Source organism: Bombus vosnesenskii, unplaced genomic scaffold (genome assembly GCF_011952255.1).
Source record: "Bombus vosnesenskii isolate JDL3184/JDL3185 unplaced genomic scaffold, Bvos_JDL3184-5_v1.1 scf7180000013417, whole genome shotgun sequence".
In the NCBI taxonomy this organism is placed as follows: domain Eukaryota; kingdom Metazoa; phylum Arthropoda; class Insecta; order Hymenoptera; family Apidae; genus Bombus; species Bombus vosnesenskii.
In genome coordinates, this window is record NW_022883036.1 from 562,286 (window position 1) to 589,262 (window position 26,977).

Sequence of the window (26,977 nt, forward strand, 5' to 3'; positions counted from 1 at the left end):
TGGCGGGGATAACTACGCGCATGAATGGCACCCCACTATTATACACAACACGTGTTACGTGATTCCATTCGTAGAATTTAGTCACAGTTGCCTGCGGGCCGTCAAGAAGTTGAGGTATTGTTTCGTTTTTATTTTCTAAGTTATCAAACATGCATACGTATGTATATTTTGTGTTATATTAGTTTTATTCCTGTATTTTCATACGGTTTCTCCGTTTCCATGAGAAATGAGTATAATAATGATAGTGTTTCGTATCAGCGCAAAATTTTATGCCTTTATTTTTTTGTCGGTTTTTATATTTAGAAGAATATCCAGTTACAATTCTTTGACAAATTCTACAGTTTAAGAACAGATAGATTCTTGCTTGTTTTAATTTGTACAAGAGTACAAGTAAATGCGTTGCAATTGTCTCCATTCACGGCAACAATGGTTGCCGCTCTTACTAATCTTCTAATGCGCATATTCACAAGTTCATCGTCGTGTACATTGTCTAGAAGCCTGTAATAATATTAAAACTTACGGAATTTTTTCTATAGCTTACTGTAACAACAAAAAACAGAAATATATATACAAATTCTTAAGACGATGTTCCAATGCTGATATTTCTTTGAAAAAGTTAGCGTCCTTCTTACGATTGATCCAGTAATTCTTTTGAATCTCGCACGTAACTCTAGCTACACACGTCGGTGAGAGAGATACTTTGTTTCCATCTTCATCATTCTACTTAACGATAACATAGTATGATATATTAAAATGGAACGCGTAATTAGAATTAATGAATGAGAAATTACAATAGAAATACCGTCTAACTATGGAGAATGGTAGTAAAAGTAAAAAAGCATGATTTAACAAACTTCCATCAAGGTTTCATTTTTCTACTCACATTCTATGAAAATATACATGTATACTAACATCTGCAGTCTATTTATATCGATTTGCTACGAATTGGTTCTTCAGAACCAATAGGTACACTCTTTCTCAATAGTTGGACAGAATATCGTTCAAATACGACTAAACAACCTTGGTAACGTTACTTTTCAAGTTTGTTAAAATGTAATTCATATAATCATTTCTGTCTTTGATGGACAAACTCGATCGTTTCTTTCTGCCTGATACAACTCCGAGCGGAAGAAGAACAGGATTCGTTGCTAAAGCGGCGGCTGCACCAATTAACGCAACACCTGCCAATGCCTTTAAAGCGACGGCCTAATGCAAATAATAGCAATCAATAATCCGCTAAAAAGTATGGTGAAAATGCGGTCTTGAAAGAATTGAAGCGGATTGACGACACTATCGTCAAACTGTATCAACAATTTTATCGTCAGTACTGTCGAACGTGTGCAGGCCTCTTTAAAATCAGATCTCGATTCGTCTCTAAAATTCAACCATTACCTTCTGCGCGTTAATATTCGGATGGGGAGGAGGATGTCCATCTGGACGATTTGGCTCCACAGATCCGAATTCATCGCCATTAGCGAAGGTCCCTGAAATTCCATAATCACCTCCGTAACCAGTTGGTCGATTAAAGCTATATCCTCCGAAACCACTGCCAGCATAACCATATCCTCCGCCGGAATCATAACTACCAGGTTTGCGTGAACCTTCGCTCCCATAACTCGGTCGTGGACCAAATCTAATAATAATCGTATGAGATTAAATTAAAAGTTAAGAAAGAGATAATCTAAAATTATTTTTCAAATATTTTATTTAAACGAGAAAATGACGTTTCATAGGCATCAATCTAATGACTGCTTACCTATCTCCTGTATGACTTCCTTCGTAAAACGCAGTTCCAGCGTAACTTCCACTTCCGGGTCTTCCGCTTAAACCTGGTGGTGGTCCGTGAGTTTGCCAGCCGTATCTGCGTATGTATTATGTTTTTGATAGAAACCGTAAATTAATCACACGATACTTTACCAAGATTGGGTACCTTTTGCTTAAAGCAGAAATAATAAACAGTAGACTACATAACTGCACCAAAATAAAATAGATACGAAAATAATTCATTTTCCACAATACATTATCATTCAGATAATGCCATTCGAAGTAAAGTAACAAAGCAAAAGTTTTATTCGAATAATTATTCGAACTCGAATTTTATTCGATTACTTAATTGTGCCCAATCCTGCATTGTAATACTAATTTAAAGAATCACCTATCAGTGGGTAAACGTTCAGCAAATTTAGTTTGATATCGACCGTTGTCCACAGGGATCCTACTGTGATAGGAATCAGGTCGCGTTGACGAATTGGAACCGTATTTGGATCCGCAGCAACTGAAACTTGCACGTTTCAATTCATCGTGATGTGAACGTTTCAAAAATGTAAAGATTTTTATTGCAGTACTTCACTTATCTCTTGAATCAGATTTCAATCGCTGATTAATATTCGTTCGTGAATATTTATCCAAATTCTTTTGTTCATGTTGCGCGTTATCAGACACTACTCTATACAGATATGGCGTCTTGGAAGAATTTTTAGCACGTACGACGTCCGTCAACAGTTTATCTTTCGTGAGCTGTTTCTTAACGAATTCAGGAGCCGCGGCGAATTCATTATTGTCCGCGAGTGCACAGCAAAGAACGCTAGTCGTTAGCAGAGCGCAAATGAGTCGTTGCGACATCTTAATAAAAAATCTACTTAGGTAACAATTCGCTGTGAGATAGTAAAATTTCTAGATACGTTTTAACGTAAAGACTGGGGAAACAAAAGTGCTTCTTTTCCACGAGTTTCACCTCTTTATATAGTGGCCACGCATGGAATATTGTCGCGAGTTTGTCCTTCAGGACTGGCGGCTCTCTTTCTAAGCTTTCCTTGCATCGTCGTTTCAATTGGGAAAATTATTCGATAAAAAATACATTGGTTATAGTTGATAAAAATTCTTATTTTAATAAGAATTTTTTTCTTTAACTTTCGTATTTGCATTCTATTTTCATTTATACTTCGTATTCGTATTATCTTGGATAGAAAAAATTTGTGTGTTTAGTTGCGTCTCTGTAAATCACGAAGCATGACCAAGAGATGTGTACGAGCATGCCGGTGAAAATATAAGTGTCACGAGTGAGCCAACAATATCCTTACCGTCACGCTAAGGGTTTAATTAACGTCCATTTGTTACTACAGTTTTAAGTGAAATTTCACATTCTGATAGAACAAGGAACAACAGGTCAAATCTTGAAAGCGATAGACACTCGCATCTATCGCTTTCACATTAGCGCTGGATCGTGTTTGCGTTCTTGCTAATGCGCTCTTTAATTGCATGTACATAGTTTGGTTGATATTATCATTATTTTCTTGAAAGTTCAGGAAGCGTGCACATTAGTCTTCTTTTTACTTTCCCATGCATAAAAAGAATTGCATCGTGTCAGTTTATTTTCATCGTACAGACCAGATTGGCAATTTTCTTCGTTCTCTTTATTTGGAACTTTTCAATGATTTTTCCCACAACTTTCGACAACGTCATGCATCAATACATTCGCTGGTACTGAAATACAAAGACAGATTGACTTGATCCTCATTGAGGAAATTTTAGATAAATTAGATAAGAAAGTGAGGTGACTTGGTTACGAATCCGATCTGTTGGAAGGGACCTTGTATGAAATATTCTATCGTGTACGATCGTCGATGAATCGAAATTTCGTCCTTTTAATATAATCGGCGTTACAAAGCACAATGGAGCAATCTGTTCCGCCTAGATATTTTTTGTGTCGGTGATTGTCGATCTTAGTAAATGTATCCCCTTACAACATAGTGCAAAATTTGTCTGTCCATTGTGCGTGAACCACTTGCAAGGTTGAAGAGAAGAAAACGCGGGTTTTAAAAATATGACGAAAGAAAGCAGTTAGAATCACCTAATTTACAAGGGAAAAGATCCGAGAGGTCAAAGAGCGTAATATGGGGGCAATCTTGTTATTTTGATTGTAACTGACGAGCTTTCTGGGGAAAAGTAGAATGGCGAATCGAGGAAATTGCGTTGAAAATTCTAGCAATAACGAAAAGAACTGTGTATAAGGAAAACGAAGAAAATAAGGAAGAATTTCATAATAATTCAATCATTTAACTAAAAAATATTCGAAAGTACTTGAACACTTAAATTCGATAATTGCCTGGCTGAGAGAATCAGAATAGTATACGTCAGTTCGCTGCTAGTTCTTATAATACTGTATTCTACGTTTATATATTTGCGTTTATAATCATGTTACAATTGTTTTTCGTACTTCTATAAATTATTCCTTCTAACAACTCAAATTCTCCAAACTTTGACTTAACGTCACTGTGATTTTCAGCCAGTTGCAAGGCTACCGATGCTACTGTGACTCCGTGTACAGGTTCGTCATGGATCTGCGCGTATCACCTCTTCCCAGAATACAGCTCGATTTACTTAAAATCGAAAGACAAACGATGGCTTTTAGAGAAAGAGATCCGCTACTCGTGGCGAGATAGAAAAGCTAGCAGAGAAAAGATTTCTGGTCTATGCAAAGGGAGTGAAGAGCGGGCAGAGACATTACGGAGCTAATTTGGAGAAGAAAAAAAGGGGGAAAGGTCGTGGATGGAGCGGGATGATTCGTTGCACGAACGAGGAGGAAGAGAGAAAAGAAAGTGGAGAAAGAGGAGGTAGAGCAGGGTCGGCGGGGTGACAGGAGAAGACACGACGAGTAACAAGAGATCGTGGAATGGAGCAAGAGTGGAGTAATCAATACGCATTCACACGCGGTGGCTAGCATCCCGTTTCCATGGAGACCGACGCTGGCGCATGTGCAATTTAACCAACCAACCTCATATCGTCATAGAAATTTACTCAGACACAATTCTACCCCTGTACAGCGCGGAGCTACTAACCAACAATCTTCGAATCTCTTTAAATCATCCCTACGATACATATTATAATCCACGTGCATCTATGTACGCTTGCACTAAAAACAAAATGTACAGCGATCCGAATGTTCGCCAATTTGAATCTTCTTCGACTATAGTTTCCAGCGAAACGTATCGGCGTTCGTTAGGGCGACGTGCACAACCTTGAAAAGTCTGAGTTGAACACCGTGCGAATAAAATTTTCTTATTTATTCCCGTATTACAACACCCACAAGCAGGAAACAAATTTCGCTCCTCTTTTTGGTAGAGACTTTAAGAAGGCAGGTGATACTGTACGATTGTCCTCTTGATGACGCTCATGCTTGTGTATCGTTGCCACCGTGGAATACAGTAAAAGCGTTCGACACTCGGATGTTCACCCCCTGGCCGAGTCAGAGGGGATGGAAGCGTTGGAGTTTGCGGGTAACAGGGGGTGGTTTTCCTATAGGCGCCTGCGTCGAGTCCTCGATGACGACTCGACGAGGTAGGTGCTCGACCCGGACGCAGTACGGAAGAAACGTCGAGCACGCAGAGTGCCGTCCTCGTGACACATCTTAGCTTTTCTTTTCTTTTGATCCATGGCAACAAGGAAACGTGGCGAAGTTTGCCCGGTGAATCACTCCGTCGAAGATTGATCGCGGTGATCCCACGGTTTGACGAGATCACTACGCGGTACCATGAATCTCCCGTCTTTGCAGTGAATCGTAAATGAAGAAGACGTTTATCGGAGCCGAGGCAAAGATTATCAATGACTCGATGCCGCGGCGAGATAAAAGATGCATGGAATTTCTGAATGGTACTGAATGACCCGAGTGACACTTCGTACGTCGTGCGCCAATAGAACGATCCTTGTCAACATTGGCAATATCTTGGCGATATATCCGGTGCTGGATACAGTCAATATGTCGCGGTGAAGCAGTTTAAGGATGAACCTGTCTTTTGTCCGCCGTGTGTTCTGTGTAAACTCGAATACCGCGGTCGGCTGGATTCTTGCTCACCGTGTCACACCTGCCGTTGGGAACAACAGGTTGAAAGTGGAGTTTGTGACGATTTGAAGAGATCACTGGCAACGAACCGGAGATTTCGTTGTTGCTTCTGTTAACCGTTCTGGGCCACGTCATTCGACAGATTCGAAGGTCTACCAATTAGACGATGCGTTTCCGCCGAATCAAAGGTTAATCGCCGAGGAGCATTCAGCGATGTTCTTACCACCGTAAAGGCAGGCTTAGTCTCATTTAATCGTCGCTTGCATGTGGGTCACAAGTTGCATTCGCCAAAGCTAACGAGATAGAGGGTTTACCGAGTAGAGAGGTAAGCTTGTTAAAATTGCGTTACCCTCAGGCATCCAGCGTTACCGGCTACCTTTATAATTAATTCGTTCTTCTTAACATTTTTCAAATGTTCCCGCTGCTCGTCCTTGTTTTCCGCTCCTTCGAGATTTACCGTGGGTCGAAGTAGCTGAAAACATTGCGGTCTTTTGTCTCCGATACTTGGAACTTTGTCGCGTGCGATATTTTTCTTGTAGAAATCCTTAACGCGAAATGTGAACAATAAACGACGTTCGAGATGGGAAACGAGTTTAAACGCGTAGCTCGAATGGTTTAAAATAGATGATATTTAGAAATTATGAAGTCAGTGAAGTTGAAGTCACGTGGTGAAGATGCGGTTTACGGTGTCCTTAACCTCACGGAAAATCAATGTTCTTCACGTAATGTTAGCCAAGTATGCTGTTCTATCTTCTTTATAAACCATGATACAAAGTTGGACATTGTTCGAATAAAATTTTATTCCAGCAGAACTACGAATAAAATGAAGTTATTCGAGAATAACGAGTAACTTTTTATTGAAATAAATATATGAAACAATATACGTGACACGACACCGCGTTATACTCGCGTTATAACGACAAGCTGAAGATTCGGTTCTTTAACATTATCTACAGTACGCAACGGGAGATTTAAATTTGTGCGATGCATAGACTAAAATTTGAGTCTCAAGCTCGTGGTACGATCGAAGTTAGGAAAATTCTATGGCTCTAAATAACAATTAAGATTAACAATGTTGCACTGGTGACATCGTTTCCGAAATAGTTCAGTTTGGAAAAGTAGTCAAGTATGAATTTGTTTTAATTTAAACGAAACTTTTAGCAAGAAGATAGTGTTTTACGTTTTCAAAAACTTTCGCGTGTCGAGCGAAATCTCTCGCCGATCCTGCTCTTCTGTTTGGTCGTCTTTTAAGGATATGTATTTCAGTGTAAAAACAATTTCTCTGGTCTGATCGAGGTCATTCACCGCGTTTGTTTGACACAAATATCTTCGCACTGACGAATATTAGGTAGCACTTGAAATAACTCACGCTCAACGCAATTGCTATCGTGCAGAAGAAACGACACAGACGGCACACTGTCGGAATCTTTGTTGTCGCCGCATTAATTTCATTTATTGAAACCTAACTGGGTCTAATACTCTATTCAGGGGCACCGATACCGCGACCATCCAGAAACAAGTATTATCAATTCGCATCACGTTGCTCTGTGATTTTATTTTAAGGTTTCGTTCTATTCTAAAAATTCCTTGCAAACGAATTTATCTATTTCTCATTCAGATTGATCAACACGCCTCGATCCCAGCGGCTCGTTTATCGAGTACGTGACTTAAAAGAATATTTTAAGTGAAGCAAATAACAAGTTGGCGCTAGTAAAGCGGTTTCAATTTAGTTGAGTCCGAGTAAGCGCTGAATTGAATCTCGAATATCTATACAGTCACATACCATAGGTTCAACATCTGGAAAAATGATCGGACACGTTCGTGTTGCACGGTGATTGGGATTACGTTTTATAAGCTTCGTTTAGATGATTTACATCGGACGTAGTTATACACGGGAATGCGTGGGGTTACGTGGATCCTACCGCAAGTGACACTGGTGACACGCTGGAGGGTTTCTAGAGGATGTCATTGAAAACACGCGTCAAACGGCAGGGACGTTTTACATCGTAACGCGATGACAGGGAACGACTTCCCCTACTTCCTTCTTATTGCCCGCCATACGACACTTTGTAAACGTTTTGAAGAAAGAAGAAAAGTTCGATCGTAACTCGATATTAAGAATCCACGATATAGATTGGCGTTAATTTAAAGGGAATTGCCACTTAAGCAACGCTTGAATTTTTAATGCCTTCGTTCGCTTCGATGAATCGACAGGGGTCCAAAGATCGACGCGATACGCGAGAAGTTTTCTGCATCCTATGGGGTGTGCAACGTTGCATGCGCCGGATGACTTTTAGTTGGCGTCCGCTGAACAGAAACAGGAAAAGATGCGGAAGAAAGGCAAGGGAGAAAAAGATTACACGGCCAGGTGTACAGCGAGAAGTGGTTCTTTGCACGTGCATCCGCTGTAATGAGAACTCAGTCTTCATTCTCCGACGTAAGAATGCGTTAACGAACCTTAGGTGAAAGTTCGCTTAAAAGATTTTGTTAGCGCATGGCTAAGAGCTTCTGATATTTCAAATATGCCGCACGTACTAGATTACGAAGTAGCGTGTGTATAGAAGGAATTCGAAAACCGTAGGCTTTAACATTCATAGATCTCACTTATCGCGATTTGTTATCGCCTTAACCAGAGTTTGGTATAGAAACATGGACCCGGGGCGAAAAAGAGGAAAAATAGTGGAACGTATACGAGCGTGTAGGAACGTATAGGAGGATAAGCTGCTGGAAATACCTACATATTTTTCCGCGGTAGACAACGAAAGAATCGATACTGTGAAATCGCTGAAAAATACCAGCCACATTTCTCTAATCCTGCCTTCTTCTCTAGTATTCGAACGAGGGGTGCGAGCCCGCTGTTTAAAATCTCTAGACGGAGATATTATATCGGTTGTCGTATTTTCCTCGCTCCCGGTATTCGTTGACGCTGTTCAGACACCCGCGTATGTTTCATAAGATCTTTACGCTCGATTCTCCCCCGTGCATTACGTCCATTTCAAAGATCACGTAGAAAAAAGTCGTGCAGTTAACGACGCTTGGCTAGGTAACGTGATGAAGTCCGACAGATTAATTTCGCGCGAGAAAATCGTAACTTTTTTTTTTTTTTGGCCACGTTGACGACTTGCTAACGATCTGACAGTATGGCAAAAACAAGCGACGAGCAACGACCGAACACGTAATTCAGTAAGGCTTTTTAGCGCTTTTAGTGACAGCATGTATGATGTTCGGTAAATAATCCTCGTCACAAAAAGTTGATCGATTCATTCAAGATACATAATTGTGAAAGAACCTTAAACTTCTCAACTTTTATAGATACGACACGCGATTAGAACAGATGATCCACGTGTTTCTAAGTTATCGTTGTAATTCCATTGTAATGTTATGTTGGTTCTACGGTTACGAAACAAGAATAAACTGCCTCTCTACCGTTTCTCTTCCTTCCAGTGAATATACTCTGTCTTGTTGAGGGAAGAACAGAAAGATCGTCAGTGCCAAACGGATGCAAATGACATAAAATGATTTTCTTCGTATTCGATAATTCATAAAGTGAAAGATTTAGCACTTCTGAACGTTAAATTGCGATTTACGCAATGCCGTAAAAGTATCACTTGCATTCCTTTGGTTCTAGGTGTTTCATTCGTGAATCGAAAGTTTGTTGACGATTTTATGATTGTAAGATGCAATGCGCCATAAACAGAGGTCCTTGGACGAACAACGCGAAACAGCCGGCAAAGGAACATCGGGCCACGTAATACAGGAATCAAGAGAAGTGCGAGTGTCGACGCGATAGAGGAAATTGTCTGACTACGCTCCCTTTTCGGAAGCCGGTAGCGGTAACGCATCCCCTCGCGAATCGAGTTAAGCAGAGCGAGCGAGAGAGGATGCTTTTCGCTCACCCTCCACGCAGAATTCCTCCCTCTGCCTTTCAAACGAAAAGGGAGTCGGGGGATCAAAATCTAGTCGAATCTTGGCGGTCGCGCTCGTAGCATATCGAACCTGGGAAAAATGAAATTCCCGCCACCGGTCGATAACACGCCGGTTTCCAACGTTGTTAGGGGTTGAAGGAAAAAAACGCTTCCCCGTAGAGTGCTCAAGAGCCAGCAGTCGAAGGGATATTGCTGTGATAAAACAATACTCGAGCAAACGAGAGAGGTTGAGAAAATATGCCCGGATAAAATCCATCGAGTCCGACTATACACGCTCGTTCTTAAGTTTTAGAGCACTTGAACTAGAAGAAGATAAGATAAAACTAAAAAAAAAAATCACTAGGAACTTATATAAAATCTTTGGGATTGTTGTTTTGCTAGTAGATTATCGGGCAAGCGAGCTCAGCTATTCTATTATTTATGAACCGGAGCTCGTTCTAAAATTTGTCTGCGCTTGAAGATTTGTTTCTTGCCAGTGATTTCACAATTTCAACACTGTCGTCATTTTTGCCGAAGCAGACGCAAACGTAGCGTCGATGCATCATAAAAGATTAAAATGACCGTGTCTTTGAGTATACTTCCAGTAGGATGAACGTCGAAAGCAACGAGAACAAACGACATGTTTTCGTACGTTTCTTGTTTCCGGGTCAGACACCATTTGCCATCGATTTGACAAAGTGTGAAAATGCAAGTTACGCAACGATGCGACAAATACGAGGAAGTTGCGAATAGCGACTGATATTTGAGAAACTTTTCCACCTATATTTAAACACGGTTTCACGGGGGAATCGTTGAATTTCCATTCATTTGAATTAGACCGCCCACTACAGAGGTTACACCTCAAAGCCTAATTTATTCAACCAGATTGATATGTCGACACGGAATTGCTTCGTTTAACGCACTATTCGATCTTCCCTCTTTTTTCATTAATATTCCCATTAGCAAAAGATATTTCTGTTTCTTCTTGGTTCACGTTTCAACTCTAAGACGATAAATAATGCTTGCGTGATTTAGAATTTTCCTGAGCAACATTGCAGGTCATAAAGTGACCCATGAAAGTACAGAAGAATTGTATGAATACATTACGTGTCTTGCATGAAACTTTTTCAAATTTCATACTGTATTTTTTATTGATTTTACACTGATTTTTTTTTTACTAAGAATATCTTTGCAATAAGTGACTCAAGTTATGAAATTACAGATTTTGTCAATACAATCACGGCGGTCGTGCCTCGTTATGGTACTAATGAAATTTTGAAAAATTTTATATAACACACATAGTATATTCGTAAGAAGTTTCAATCTAAACGTTCAAATATTTTCGCGAGCCACTGTACGTTCGTTATTTTCTCCGTATTTTCACAGATTTCCCTCCGCCACGTTTTCTTGGTGGTACTGTACAAAACGAGTATAGGTATACCATGGGGAATCCCATTTGTACCGGCGTGGCGCGTCTACCGGCGAGCGTATTGCTTGGCAGACGTATTTGCGTACGCGTGTTTGGGGTGCGTGAGGGTGCATTCGTTTACCCGAAACTCGATTTCGAAGCTTCGGTAATTGAATTTCAAATACGTCTGCGTAGCCGTTGATACGTTTAAAGCCAACATACGAGGCATTTAAGAATATCGCATTCCTCACTGTCCAACTCGCGATTATTAAAACAAGAAGCAAAGCAATCTACTTTATGTAATAATTTCGTTTCTCTATATTTTATTTTTCCTGTATCAGCACAGTCAAGACATAAATTTATCTTTCTTATGGATAAATACTCGATAAGCCAAGTTACAGTGGCCACAAAGTAATCTTGAAAGTGCTTTTCGTCAACATTTGTTCAATTCTCATTGAACTATTTTTGGTTCATCTGTTACTGCAGCAAAATACAGCAACATCCGCAGTCTGTACTTTTTTACTACAAATCGAATCTAGTTCTCTCAGTTTCACTCAATTTCGGCGAATATCACGAATAAAACACTCGTTAAATCGTTTCTTTCACTAGAACTAATTCCGAGATCTCTCTGTTACAGGAAGAAAATGTGGAGCTCGGTTACTGCGGCTGGCAGTGAAAATGGGCCCGCACCACCTTCCAGAAGCAAGCACAGCGCTACTTTGCTCGCAGGGCACGTATATCTCCTTGGCGGACGAAACGGCAATCTTCCTCTCAAAGACCTCTGGCGATACAGCCTCGGTAAGTGATAATTACTATCGCTTTCAATTCTTGCCCGACAATATGCACGAATAGTTAGTAGCGAGCTTTGCAACTAACGACGAAATTATGGAAAGCGAAAAGGGAAAGTGGAATTAGTGGGTGGAAAAAATCCTTGTAATTACAAGAGGTATTAATACACGACGTCTGAGTAACTTGAATACGGTACACGAACAACATCTCTGACCAACGCACCCTACCATCTCGCTCGGTGAACGAGGGTGCGCGACGGAATTTAAACGGGGTTCAGTCTGATCAATAATACGCCATTATTAAAGCCCACGTATATCAACTAAATCCGCCGGCGATACTCCACAATTACGACTGTTTCCACGGAGATCAGACGTACGCGAATTAATTGCACCCTCATGTGATAATCCATGGCTTATACGCGTCATAACCAGCACCGTGCGTTTGGCTGTTGCGTCTCGTAACCGTAAAACCAGCCGAAACACTTCGATTCTTATACGAGACGTCTAGAAGCAAAGTGCAATTGATATTTCACTGATATAGGGAGTGAATCGCATTTCAAGTTCAGAAGAATTAAAAATATCGTAGGTAGAGTGTCTAGAGGTAAACATTAAGTGATATTTATTGTCTGACATATAGTAGGGATTATATGCATAAATTTTTTATGAAATCCGTCTTTCAATTCATTAGTTATCAAATACGGAGAAAACAATTTTATTGAACTTTACATGCTTTTGACATTAGCGATCTTCTGGTAAACAATGTTTTGTGAGAAAAAGAGACATAAAACGCGAAACAATACATTTTAGAATTTTGGGAAATTTATGTTCCCAAAGTTTATCCTTCTGAATCATTTAAAAACGAATAAACGTTAGGATAGTATACTAAGCGAGGCAGTGTATTGGAAATTGAATCGAAAAGTTAAAGCGATTTTAGAGTTATGAGACGTATCGTATCGATCATTTCGTAGCATCGCGTTCAAATCGATCAGTTTTTTCAATCGCGAATTATTCGCTGGAAACCACGCTTAGTCTTAGCAGAAAAAGTTTACTAAGAATCAAATAGAAGCATCTCTTATTCGGCTTAAATAGCCGATCACGTAGAGCCTAGCCAAGTTTCGATCTGCTTGACTGGCAACACACTAAACGTATTCCCTGTGGTCTCTACATCGACCGATATCGGAATCAGCCAGCGAATTCACGCGAGCGGATTTTAAATTGGTCAAAGTCCTCGTTACGTTCTTTTAGGAAAGAAACGTTTAAATCGTGCGATGATCCGAAGCAGAACACGTTACTCTGGATAATTCGACGTTGTACGCAAAATACGAGGCGAAATCCTAAAATGAATTTCCAATGGTTGATGGTACGTCCACGAGGTGCCCTATTCATCAAAAGGGATTGTTCGGCTACGGCTTCGGGTGAATATTAAAGCGGCATCGGAAGGGTTGCATGTTGGCGGTTTGTCTCCTGGGGGCAAATACTATCAGAGTAACCCCCTGGCATGTTTTAAAAGCATAGCATTGTCGATACTTGATCTTGCAAAAATATTGTGATACCTCGAAGAACCGTAAGAGTACTTCGTCCTTGTATGTTTTGTTTCACCCTCTTTTGCGATCGGTGGGGATTTCAAAGGGTTCTTGTCCTTTATTTTCTATTTATTAAATCGATATCTATCCTAAAACGTTAATGACGATGGTAAAACTCCAATAGCGTGCAGATATTTGTTTCAGTCGTTGTATGACACATCGATTTCTTTAATACATTTTTCAACGAGCTGTTAACTTAAACACGAACGAGTGTATTATAAACATTTGTCGAATGAAAGCGAGCGAAATAACATTTTTCAATATTTGCCTTTGAAGTTGTGATAAGTGCCTTGATACAACATATTGAAATGAATTAGTGTTATAGCCATTCACGTGCCTCGATCCATTTTTACATCGAATTTGTGACGAGTTTGATAAAGATTAGAGATACATAGCGGGTCGATTATTTTCTTTTTTTTTTTTTGTCATCAAAGCCATCGGAACTTTATCCTGTGAACAGCATTTTTCGAACAAAAGGGTGCATAGCTTCGTAACCAGCTAGATACGACACGTGTTCGTAATCAATGTCGGGCATCTGTAGTGTCAGTCTAGGAGAGCCGCAACTACTTCAGCCAACACATTATGCTTCTTACGTAAATTTCGTACGCTTTGTTCTCGAGCACGTTCCAGTGCGAAGCTGCGATTCGAACGTTTTTACCGTAGAGGAACACTCTTTTGATTTTTGTTGGAAAATACAGAAGAACAGCGAGAGGTGGAAGGTGGAAGAAAGAATGTTTTGTTCGGCATCGGGCAAGAAAAATCTCGTCCTTCCTTTATTCATACGATATAACGTAACTTCATGCCCCGCTGATTTCCTTTGCCTTTATTTTTCTGAGCGGATTAGGGGAGCGTCCCTTTTCTCTTTTCGTAAAACTTCCGAAGGGTAAAAAAGAACGTCTATCTCTTGTTAAACCCATGCAATAAAGGAACAAGTTTTAACGCACCCTTCAAAGCGTCATCAACTTAACGTTGAATGAATTTAGATTTATTCGATCTGCTTTTACGTAGATTACGTAAAAATCATGCTCTGATTCTTGCAAAAAGAAGAACGATGTTTTGTCAGCGTACAAGGTGTCCCTGCAATCGTAATATAGACTCACAAGGAGCAATTCTTTATGAAAAAATAAATTATAATAGAATTTTGAGTATGAGGCTTCGTCCTCGAGTAAAACGCGATTTTGAAAATCTACTCGACGCAAGACCTTCGCTCCTCGCTTTCCACTTACTTTCTTCACGAGGAATCGTTTCTTGCTCGGTTGCACCATGATTGCACAGACGCCCTGTGGTTTTTGTTTTAATACGCGAGTCGCGGTATAATTATTTCTCGTACATTTCGTTCTTTTTTCTTCGCGTCCTTGGCACTGCTTGCATTTAATCCCTCGAACACACTGCAACATTCGCCGTCGTCCCTCTGTTTCTAAGAAGCCCCGACCGCTTCGAGGATTTATTTCAGAGCAGCAGATTGCCGAGGCGGGTGAAAGTGTGATTTAGCGCGTCGAAAAAGATTTCTAGATACCCCTGAGATTACGATTCCCTTTGCGTGTCTTCCTTTTAATTTTGCACGGTGTTGCATCGATGTAGTAATTTCACACGAACACCCGTACACTCTCGTTCGCATGTGTCGAGACATTGGCTGGTCTCGTACAAAGCATCGACAACTGACTCGAATCGATTGCGAATACTCAAACGGACTTCAGATTTGTTACATAAATATGTAACGAACAGGTGTCCTGATATTTATGGCTGGCAGTGTAAGCGAGTTTCTGAAGATATGCCGAAAAATAAGGGCACCGCTTGTGCCGTTAAGTGGCACGGCATTCTTTATCCTAGCAAAAACTAGGACAACTGTATGCATACACGTTGCACGTTACAGCGGAAACAGGTAATTAAAACGCGCAACAACGGCATACATTAAAAAAACTGCAGCCGCTAAATTAAGCATACCGTCTGGATGCGAAACACGCGACACCGATAAGACGAGCCTCTTTGTTCCTTCGTTCTGTCGCAATTCTTTTAATCGCGACTTCATCATCCCCCTAGCGGAAAAATGCACAAAGCCAGAGTCGCGTAAATCTTGTTTATCCAGCTTGATGCAAAGAGCGAAAGAGAGAGAGAGAGAGAGAGTCTGGAATATGAAAACGTTTGGAATAACGAGCTGACGGGTTAACCCTTTCTTTATTTTCTTTACAGCCGACAGTAAATGGGAGGAATTGCATCCTGGGGGAGAAAGACCGCCAGCACTTCAGGAACACAGCGCGGTAGCTTACAAGGATTGCCTTTACATTTTCGGGGGTGAGCTCGGCTTTTCCGCAGGCACGGAAACGCCACTTTGGGTTTACAATGTCAAGGTAACGTATCACCCAAGGCAAACCGGATTGCACCCTCTCTCGAAGAACGTTACACGTGTCGCGGTAAACTTCGTTCGATCGAATCGGAAGCATCGAGATGCGTCTTGATTGCGAACTTGCGTTGCTTATACCAGGGCAAATGTTATGGCTCAAAGTAAAACGGAGATTAAAAATACTAAAATGTCTTTGGAGACTTGCTCCTTGAGAAAATCGGGATATACGTTTGTATACATACAAGTATATCCAATAAAAGATATTTCAAGCCACGTAAATAACGGAGTTCACACAAGTAGAGTGGTTTCAACTTCCTGGAATTCGAATAGCGAGACTTCTAATATCTACGACTCAAATGAATAACAATGTTATTTGCTGCCACGCTATAAGTGGCTAAGATAATATAAGATAACTATACGTAAAGTAAGATAAGGTATATATAAGACGAGATATCTATATATATATAAATAAATAATTACGAAAATGAATTTCAGTAGGAAATTGATTTCAATTTATACGAGATTCCCGTAAACGAACCGTCAGCTATGCGTACCGGTTAAATTCGTTAAGAAGATTTAGTTTCATTCGAATTTAGGCGATTCGATTTGACGGGGCCGCGGCAGCCTCGAGGTATTTGGCCCTATGATGCTCCTGGCGTCGAGGGTTACGACACCCTCGGTTGAACAAACCAGACGAAGGACCATGTTGGCCTTGATTGACAATATCTTGCTCCGATGCTTTTCATTTAGTCCCATTTACTGAAATTCGTTCGAAGATACAAAACGACGATTTTAGGAATTACGCATAAAGCGAATAGAGGGGAGATCTTCTTGGTTGCTCGTTTGGAACGAGAGCTATTAGACAATAGCTGTTCCTCAAAGTTCTTGCCACTTCATGCAGTATAACGATAGGTTTCGTACGATTGTTCGCTATGCTTGTCTCATGGTTGTCCTTAGTTGTAGTTTACTGGTTCCTGAACTCAACCCTCTCTTTTTCCACTCCCCTAGAAGACAAGTTGTCATGTACATCCGATACATCGGGTCGTAGTTTGTCTTTTACGTCGTTTCTATCGATGTTGTGGTTTCCTCTGGGTATTATTCTTTCATCTGTCTTCAGCGTCATCAGCAGCCCCTATGCACTTGTGTCCTTCCTTGCAGATCGGGTAACGTGATTAAGGCTTTTGCAAGCTGTGCTATCATGCTATGTACAGAGTGATCTAGAAATCGTGGTATATTCGAAAAGGAAGTCGAAAACGTAGAACTATATTTTCTCCCGTATTTCGACTTAAGTTTTTTCGACGTATATCGCGATCAATCACGAGTCTCTGGCCGCCATCTTGTTATTCTCGTGATGATTGACCGTCGTGGATGCATCATTCGTCACTGTCATCTCCAATTTACCGCCATTACCTATCAAAGGTATCGAGTTCCATCGATCGATGCACACATCGTGCCATATATTTGTTTGTTCCGACAAGCGACTATCTTGTGTCACGTGAAAAATCGATATAACCGAAGATTACAGGGGAGAGACGTAATAAGTTACGTTTTTTTATCTTTTAAAGAGCTGTAGCGTCTACCGATAAAGTTTATCACGTTTTTCCCGTGTGATTATTTACTGTATTCGATATTCGACAACATCTGGCAATTCTTTGATGCTTGCAGTTTAACTAGAGTAATTTTTTTGACAACAGCTGGTGTCAACAGCCCTTCCTTCCATTTCGTACCCTCGAAATTGAATGGCGCTTATCCTCCCAAGGGTTCCTCTTCCCTCAACCTGTATACCATTAAAAATTGATAAACCCGGGGCACATATGAAACGTGGTATCAGTTTCGCCTTAATAATTCTTCTCCTTTCAGCAATATGCACTTGTGAAAAATGAGGATATTAGAAAGTATAAACACAAATGACGTCTTCCTTTAATTCTTTATAAATTATCGAGGAAAGTCAGGAAGAAAATGAAGGTCGCAGATGAAAAAGAAAACTATGAATCTATCGGATCATTTCTCCCTTCAACTATTTCTTCTCCTGTCGTGTTTTTCCCCACGCGATCTTAAGATTACACGACCCGCCTACTTTTCTCTTTTTAATTTTCCCTAAAATCCGAACTTTCTTTACCGCGTTGCTATGGTTACTCTTGGCCCGTTTGTTTTTATTCATTGGACCATGTCGAAGGCCTGGGATATTCCCCGTTGCTTGTCTCTTCGCAATGTATTATTGAAATCCGCGTTACGAATCCGTCAGGCGAACCCGATTGGTTAAGCCGGAGGGGTTGCTTCGTGGTATGCTCTCTTTCCACTCTCTTTCTCATCTTCCCTCCGTGCTTCGTTAAAATTCTCTCTTGCTTACGTCTCTCGAAGTCGGAAGAGAAATTTCATCCCGTCGAATATTTTTTTTTCTTTTTCTTTAAATTGATCGCAGCCGCTCGATTTAGTGCGAAGACGCGAAGATTCATCGATATATCGCGCGTCTGTTTAACGTTTTACAGCGATTCGCGTAATTGATGATACCCAACTGTTCTCTCGCTAATTTTACAGCGTTTTAACGTGGATGGCGAATTTAGCTAGTATTCCACCCTTTCGCAACCCCCTCGTACCGTAATACAGGGTAGACGCAAGTGGCTATACAGACCTATCAACTTTAGGCACGTACTTGGAGTTACGTAATTACTTTCAGCACCCCTGCTATATAGCTTATATACCGTCCTTCCATCTTCCTTCCTTTGCATGTACGATCGCAGACCCTTGGCTAAGCCAACGCATTTGCCTCTTTCTCTTTGACGCTACACATCGACGGACTGGAGCGAAAGGCTCGCTGCGATCGCCACTATGCTTCAAAAGATACGAATGTCGGTGCTATCTCACATATGACAACGCACAGAAGGAATATTGGTAATTGATTCCATGAGAAAACGAACGAATGACAAAATACACGTTTAATGCTGAAGTTTAAATGTAGAGGTAGTTCTGATATAAATAGATTTGGTTAACGATGTATTGGAATTAAAAATTGTTCTTCTATACGAAGTAGAAAATCTGACTTGTTACGTTCTTCTGTGGTCTTCGTATTTAAATGCGGTCGAAAATTCTCATTCTCATGTCACAATACATACGGACATCGGTTATGTTTCTATTAAATATAGAACAGGTAAATAGAGGAGAGCGCCGCTATCCTTCGAAAACAAATCGTGCGTTGCTTATGTCCTACATATTTTCATCAGTATTTTTTCAAGGTAAACGATTAAAAATAGATCGATGCATTTAACCAACTAACGATATTGTATGCTTCTCTTTATTCTATACGTCATTCCGCCCTCTTTTTTTTTTTTTTTTTTTTTGAATAATTCAAAATACGATAATGCCGAAGAAGCTGTCATTAGACCTGAGATATCAAGCTGGAATCTACTCGAACGACAAAATAGGGGAATGACGAATTAGAACTCTTGTGTGCCTTTTGTTACGTGCAACCCCAGTTATATCCGCCATTCAGAAACCTTCAGTCTGGTCGAAATTGGAGAATTCTCGCGTCTATTGTCACCTGACTCGAATGATTAACCCTTTGATACTCGCTAAGATTACCAAAAGACTAAAAGCCTAATATCGTCAAACTTTATCAATATAATTGCAGCACTTGGGGTTTATCACGATGCCAATAAAATTTTTAAACGTTTCCTTCTTAAAGACGCCTACAGGCGCTTGAATACTTTGTTCGAATATCAACTAAATACTCGAACGTTTGACGAGCACAAAAAGTAGCCGGATTTTTCTTTGCATTGGAGAATTTGTTACTTGTAGACCAACATGTGGAGGAAAGTAAGAGCGCAGAGAGGTTGTGCGGTTCCCAGAGGTCGAAGAGGCCATACTGCTTTAGTTCATCGTGGTCAGATGCTCATTTACGGTGGTTATCAAGATCTACGTGGCAGTTCTCCAGAATTGTGGGCTTTCCATTTCGGTAAAATTTCACAATTTTTACGATTAAACTGTTGACATTTATGCAAATTCATATCTTTGTAGAAGCAACTAAACGAATAGCACTTAGACAAAAAGTTTCACCCAATGCACTTCGTTTCTTATACTTTATTTTATGTACATTTGAATATTACGTGTACTCTATGTATATTCTCGCACCTTGAAATTTCCCATAAGCGCATAAGAATCGGAAATCTATTAATGATGTACATATTTTGAAAGGTGGCTGACGATACGATCGATAATGTACGTTTTAGAAACGGAATCGTGGCATCTTCTTTCCTCCAGCGAAAGCGGGCCAGCAGCGAGGCACAAACACTCGGCAGTTCTACACGGTGACGCCATGTACATTTATGGGGGTATGACCGACCTACAAGAGAGAAGCGATTGCTGGCGATGGGATGTGAAGACCGCTTCCTGGTGTCTGTTGAAGAACAAACCAGGACCAGGACCTCTGCATGGACACGCAGCCTGCAGGCTTCCCAGTTGTATGCTAATTTTCGGTGGAGAAAGCGGTGGTTTAGCTACGAACGAACTATGGAGGTTTCATTTCGGTAAAAAATCCAAACATTAGTAGCACAACGATTTTGTTCGTCGAAAAAGATACGAGGTGTGAAACTTCTTGAAAGGTACGGAAACGTGGGAGAAATTATCAGTGCCAGGTCCTAAACCCCAGCCAAGAGCGGAAAGCGTTGCATTAGCAGTTTCCGAACTGATAATTCGAGGGACCAATATCGACAATTCGAAACCAAAACCGAGAAATCAAAGGACGAGACTTTGTAACAATAGGATATCGCCCAATGAAGCACCGGCTAGACCGAGCTTCCTTAAAGAAATTTCGAAATTGTCGCAAATTAATCTATCGCGGCTAAGTCATCCGACAAAGTGCAGCTATTCCGTTTTAAGTGGCCAAGATGACAACGAGGAAAGTCCGCAAGAGGTATGTTCCCTTTTTAGTTACGTTTGTATTAAGTATCCGGACACTTATCTATATTGAACAAGGTGTATTTTAATTACAAAATTGTGAATAAATCGAATCGCTGTAATGTTATCCTTTATAACTACCATAGTTACGTACGATAGGATATTATGACGCGATTAAATTGACTTTTAGAAGCCAATTGGCATGCGATAATACAACTGTGTTTCTAATTTCCTTCGAACCTTTCGAAATTATTTTGTTAATTGACAAGCTCCTTATTTTCAGATTCTGTCATTTCTAAATCACAACACAAATTAACTCTGCTGCATTTTCGACATAATTACGTTCTTCTAATCTGTATACTCTGGTCAAAATCGAATACTGTTGAAATACACGTCAAACAAAGTGCCCGGATACCTATAAAAAAAATAGTTTTTTTTAAACCATTCCCTCGTACTCGTATTATATGCACACGTATCAAGCTTTATATCTGCACAGAAAACGCATGTGACAAATGAGCCTGCCTGCAGGCGAATACGTACTATCCGTTTCAGCAAGTGGACTCCGAGGTTGTCGAGCCATCTACGGGTATGGTGAAATCACGAAGCGCTAATACGCTAGCTCGTAGAAGACAGAAACCGCCGGAAACAACATATAAAAACGTGGACACGAACAATTGCAACAACGCAACCGGTGGTCCCGGCATGACAAGAGATCCTATCTCGGTACCGAATTTCCGTGCTCTGACCTTGCCAACTCCGGTCCTGACACCTGTAGAAGCAGCCAGGCTTGTTTTCGTCGACCCAGACGAAAATAGCGACAACGAAGAACGAAAGGAACCTCCTACCTCTAGGCTGATAGAAGTTCAAGAGGAAAGGCGGTAAGTGCACTTTCGTACTGCTATTTTTGTAGGCGGAAGCGTCACTAGGTGGATGGATAAGCGATACAATCCGTAAAATAAAGTGTTAATTGGTAACAACGACCGACGTAATCACAACCATACGTGTATACACTTGCGTTCAAAAATAGAGCACCTTCTTTTTAGTTTTTACTTATTTTTAGTAATCGATGTAAATTATTAATTTCGAATGAAATATATCTTTCTAGTAAAATTTGTAATATCTCAGCATTCCATTCTTCATCATTGAAATCTATCAACCTTCGCTATCGACGGTATTTCCTTTACTACATCGCTTCCACCTACTTTACAATCTGCTACGTTACAATCGCAACGAAAGTTACGTAAGGAATACAGAGATGAAGATCCTTGGAAATTTCCAGAGACTTCGCGGCTGTACATCAGGCCTGTCAGCCGACACGAGGCGAGAGTTACAGCTCACACCTTTACGAAGCGGCGCTACAAACACCAAAAACACCGACCACGTCAAAAATTCCTACGTCCGCGTCGGTTCGATTCGCTGACTTAGAAGAAGGTGAAGAATCGACGTCGGACTACGCGAGTATAGAAGCCCGTAGTCCCGGTGATCCACTGGCCGACGACGACTGGCAATCAGGACGAAAGAGCAAACAGTATCGCCCCATAGTTACCCCATCGACGATACGCGAAGGTCAATTCGGCTTTTGTAATCCAAATTACCTCGGACTGGATGAAACGAAGAGTCATCATCAGCAACAGCAACAACCTCAGGATGGCAAGTACGCGAGATTATTGAACAGTCCACCGGACAGTGTCTTGGAGGACGAACCGGGTAGATCGGCCTCGCAAACGTTCGCCGAATTACTAGAACTTCAAGAAATCAAAAGGGTACCAAGAGCGCCGCCTAAAAGTTTACCATTAGGCTCTCCGTCGAGGAGAGCAGTCAGTGCGTCGAGAGCCGAGAGACAACGAGCTAAGGTTGCTGCGGCTGACATCAAGGAAACCGAGACACCATCGTATGGACCAGCACCGCTTTATGTTTTTTTAGTTGGCGGGAAAGAAAAGGGTCAGGTGACGGTGTTCGCGAGGCCCGTTTCTTTGTGGAAATTGCAATTAGCACCACACATTTTTTAAAAACGATAAGTATGTTTATTGGTTTTATGCATTTTTACACGAATAGTTCCAATGAAATCGAGCGATCGATTTTCTTCGAAAGACTTGCCTGTTGCTCTTGAAGAGCGAACAATCGATAAACGCAATTTCCTAATGCCAAATGAAGACTGCAGGGGAAGAATACGATAAGCCAAATTTCACACTTTTTATAGGGAGTTTCGAGATTCGGCACGTTATCAATTCGCCTCGTGTTACCAAAATTATCTTTTTATTTGGTTTATAAAATTTTAGAATTATCGTTGTAATATCAAAATGTTGCTTTTGACTCGATAATTATATCTTTGTCTTACACAAAGCTTCGTCAACTCATCGTTAATTTTAAAAGATTTACATGTTTGAATCTAATAAATTGTAATCATGAGGTAACATCAAAATCAGAGAATCGTTAGAAATATACTTATTATATTCTTCACCTATGATCTCCAAATGTTACGTCGTTGTAGTTAGAGGAATTTCTTAGTCTTTTACTGCGTCCATTATCGAAGACAACGTATCTGTTTCGTTGACGTGCATTTACGTGCTTCTTAATAAGTTTAATTATAAAAAGTCTTCAGCTCTTTGAAGTATCGATATCGGAAATTATGCAATTAATATAATTTATCGTGCAATATCAAATGTGATTAGGACAGCGAAGTACTCGAGTTTGTAGCGACAGATTTTAAACTGAACATAGTTATCGTTATTTCAGTATCTTGTTTAAAATATTCTTCTTTAACTATATGAAACAATATTGCTTACATTAAACTATAATAATTTAATTATTTCCGTTTTATTGCTCGTTTACTTTGCTACTTACATTTAATAATAAATGTAGTAGTACACGAAACGTTTTACGGTAGATCAGTGAATGGAAACGCGTAGATACATGGAAAGTTCATATTGAACCGGCTCATTTAAGACGATTGTTCTACGGTTTTATTTATTCATAACGAAATAAGCAGTCATATGGAACAGATGTCCATACCAAAGCGCAAGTCAAACACGAGTGAAATGAATAACCAACCCTTTATCTACGAATGCGTCCTGTCAGTCTTAAGTGGTATACAATAAGTCTCATAGAATGTTATAAAAATTTACGATTAAGATCGATACGTTAGATCCTAGGTTTACCATAAATGATATAATTTTTCATACTATGGTAGATAGACGTGTAATACGGAGTGCTAGATTATTCAAATTTTTTGACGCGATATTTAAAGATGTAAAATAATAACATCAGAAAATACGCCCGATCTGCGCTTAACTGCCATCGACTGTGAACACGGATATGCATAGAAAATAAAATAGAATTAATATCCATAAGTTCGAAGTGTAACGATCGACGTTAAAAGCATTCTGAATATTAATGGAAATCGGTGTGTGATTGTGCCCAATGTGAATAATTAAAGTACGTTTCAATTATTCTGTGGAGATTAGATTTTTATATAAAAAAAAAAAGATGACTCTAAGTGAAATTTCGTCGGTAAACGTGAACTAGAGTAGAATCTAAGGAAGCTATCAATGAAGATAACTGTGTCGAGTTTTTCTTTTAATTTCATCACGAAAGGAGACACTTGTAACGCGCGAAACGTACAATCGTATATAAAAGAAAAACTATTGTGTTCCAAGACGTTTTAGCGAATATAAAACAAAGGTACGAATCATTGAAGTCAAAAAGTCTCCACTATGATTATATTTATGACGGTAGCGTATCATAGATCCGGTATATATATGATAAGTGAAAGAAACGATAAAATATGGGAGGTCTCTTGTTCATGTAGAGTTTTTATGCCCGCAAAGGCCCAATACATGTAATCCATCCATATAGTAGCAAAGGTCAACGTGGCACCTCATAGGCTGAATATTAAAAATCATAATTTTTAGTCATTTTTAAAGGTACAATAATAATAATTTTAATTTTAGATATACTTACAAATAGGAAAGGTTATTTGGTTAAGAGTTAATTTTACACGTAAAATGGTTTAAGATAACAAAGCTACGTTTGGTTAACGGGCATGTGCAATATGTATAGGTGCATATTAAGTATCCTTTGTTGAATTAAACGCTCTGTTTAGTAAGAATATTTGGTAATATTCAGCTAGAGGCCGCAGGCACCCGAAAAATTAAAGTTTTCCATTCGTAGCACTAGTCAATTTTACATTTCACAAAATCAGTGTACAAACGTTAAGATAAATGTTTTTTCGTGGTGTCATTTTTCTCCTAGAATCTCCTAACCTAGAATTTGTTCATTTTCAGATATACATATTAGTATGTACAGTATTAATCCATGATCCATTTTTGCATTGTATGCATGATCGTTGCCCATAATCTTGACCATTTTGCCAAGCAGCTAGTAACCATAGTTAATTAATTAGTCGTACGAAGTATACATACTAGTATACCGTCGTCGAACTTTCGATTGTCCTACGTACATGTTCCATATTTAAGACGAGTTCAAACGATTCCGTATGACGTGCAGTTTAATTTAACGAGTTGGAAATTTTGCGGTTTAAAATGAAAATGAAAGCGAAGCATTGCATATTTTAAATAATTAACATTCCCGCGTCATTATTATTTTAAGTTGTACGTATGCGTAACGCAGTCTGATAGTCAATTATAATCGTGTCATTAAATATGTCCGTTGCCAAATAATACTTCTCTTGAGAACGTCATGCCTCGTTAAAACGAGATTCAGAGTATAAGCTCGAAGACGTGGGTTAAACCCGAAAAAAAAAGAAATTGAGAAAAAAAAAAAGAATAACAGTGTAGCTGATTTGAGTGCCTGTAACTTCATGCAAATATATGCATCTCATATTTTTCTGCGCATGAACGATTTTTCGGAAAAAACAATTCACTGTGTTGTCTTCTGGCTTATGCTTCTCTTTAAAGTTACCAGTGACTACATGTCGTACAAACGAGGAAGTGAAACATGGAAGTAAAATAACAGTAAAAGGCGGCATTATGATATAATATGCCGATAGAAGGAAAATAAATCGCGTGTTGTTCCAGTGGAATTTCATATCACAGAACGCAGTATTTTTTCAACGAGTAAGCCTTGAAGCAGATGACCCGCACTCTGATTTTTTCTATGTTAAATGTCAGACAATATATGTATGTATATTATATGTACATCTATTTATATGTCTCCATTTAAATGAATAGCTACGAGGATTAACACCATTTTGTAAATATGGTGATGACAAAAGTATCGTGTAAGTTATCAACATCTGTCCAACATATAAAGATTTTATTAATTATTGCTATCTTTGAACTATAAGTTAACGTAAAACAAATAACTAGATTTGTATGAATCGTTAAGTTACATACAGTACTTTGTTTTAACGCGACAAATGTATTATTTATTATTTGCATTCGAGTTTATGTATGTAACTATTAATCATAAATACCATAATCAAATTGTGGTATTGATATAGTTTGATAAAGTGAAATACAATAATTTAGTATCAGCCACACGTCCTAGTTTATATTTTTAAAAAATGTCAATATACTATAGGGTAAATACCTTCTGTAGTTTACTCAAAGGCAGTTCCGTCGATTACGGAGGAGACCACACATTCTCATTTTCATTTCACACACACACACGTACACATGAACACACACAACCATTCCTGCCCTGACCTCCGACACAAGGGCGATATTGATAAGGCTTTAATTATAAATCACATGGCATTGTAGCCTTGAGGTGACTGGCAGCACTGCCCTTGAATTAGCTAGCGAAAGGATTGCCCTATAAACTATATATTCTACACGGCCATATAAATGATTCACATGACCGTAATCTTCTACCCTTCCATTTTACCTAAAGTCCAAAAATATCTATATCTACTAGTAACTAGTAACGAACGGCCAACCATTTACAGCAAAGAACTTTCTTTGGAGAGTAAAAAACGTCCCTAGGATATGGCGCGCAGTTTGATCAACTTATTTTCATAAGCAAAAATGCATCAAGACAGTTGTGCAGTAACGTATGTTACATTCGAGAGACTAATTCACAAGGTTCGATTTTAAAGAAAATTTAAACTGAAATTTTAGTTGGGGTTATATTTAGCCAGAAATAATCTTCGCGAAATTCGAAAAAATTTTATATCAAAGAAAAGGAAACCTTATTGACGAAGTTACCGTTGAAATCTATATAAGGCAAATTGCAGAAGAACAAAATAGAATTTCGAGTG

At 39.5% G+C, this 26,977-nt stretch overlaps 2 protein-coding genes across 4 annotated transcripts; one reads left to right on the plus strand and one right to left on the minus strand.

Annotated features, from left to right (window-relative positions):
* Nucleotides 1-79: 79 nt before the first annotated feature.
* On the plus strand, nt 80-25,909 carry LOC117237953 (host cell factor 2-like). 3 transcript variants are annotated; one of them, XM_033502410.1, is made up of 8 exons: nt 80-114; nt 11,790-11,950; nt 15,714-15,871; nt 19,660-19,816; nt 20,091-20,387; nt 20,463-20,773; nt 21,286-21,635; nt 22,037-25,909. In XM_033502410.1, exons 2-8 carry the CDS (start codon nt 11,797-11,799, stop codon nt 22,764-22,766), a joined length of 2,157 nt encoding a protein of 718 aa, XP_033358301.1. In that variant the 5' UTR covers nt 80-114; nt 11,790-11,796; the 3' UTR covers nt 22,767-25,909. The 3 variants fall into 3 exon arrangements, with proteins under 3 accessions (XP_033358301.1, XP_033358300.1, XP_033358302.1); XM_033502409.1 differs by lacking the exon at nt 80-114 and adding an exon at nt 4,220-6,164; XM_033502411.1 differs by lacking the exon at nt 80-114 and adding an exon at nt 4,221-6,164 and having other exon boundaries at nt 21,310-21,635.
* On the minus strand, nt 163-2,903 carry LOC117237957. The gene is made up of 7 exons (XM_033502416.1): nt 2,355-2,903; nt 2,156-2,282; nt 1,757-1,861; nt 1,393-1,633; nt 1,021-1,206; nt 572-720; nt 163-498 (listed from the first exon to the last, which is right to left on the minus strand). The coding sequence occupies exons 1-7, from the start codon at nt 2,620-2,622 to the stop codon at nt 336-338; spliced, it is 1,239 nt and encodes a 412-aa protein (XP_033358307.1). The 5' UTR covers nt 2,623-2,903; the 3' UTR covers nt 163-335.
* Nucleotides 25,910-26,977: the final 1,068 nt, after the last annotated feature.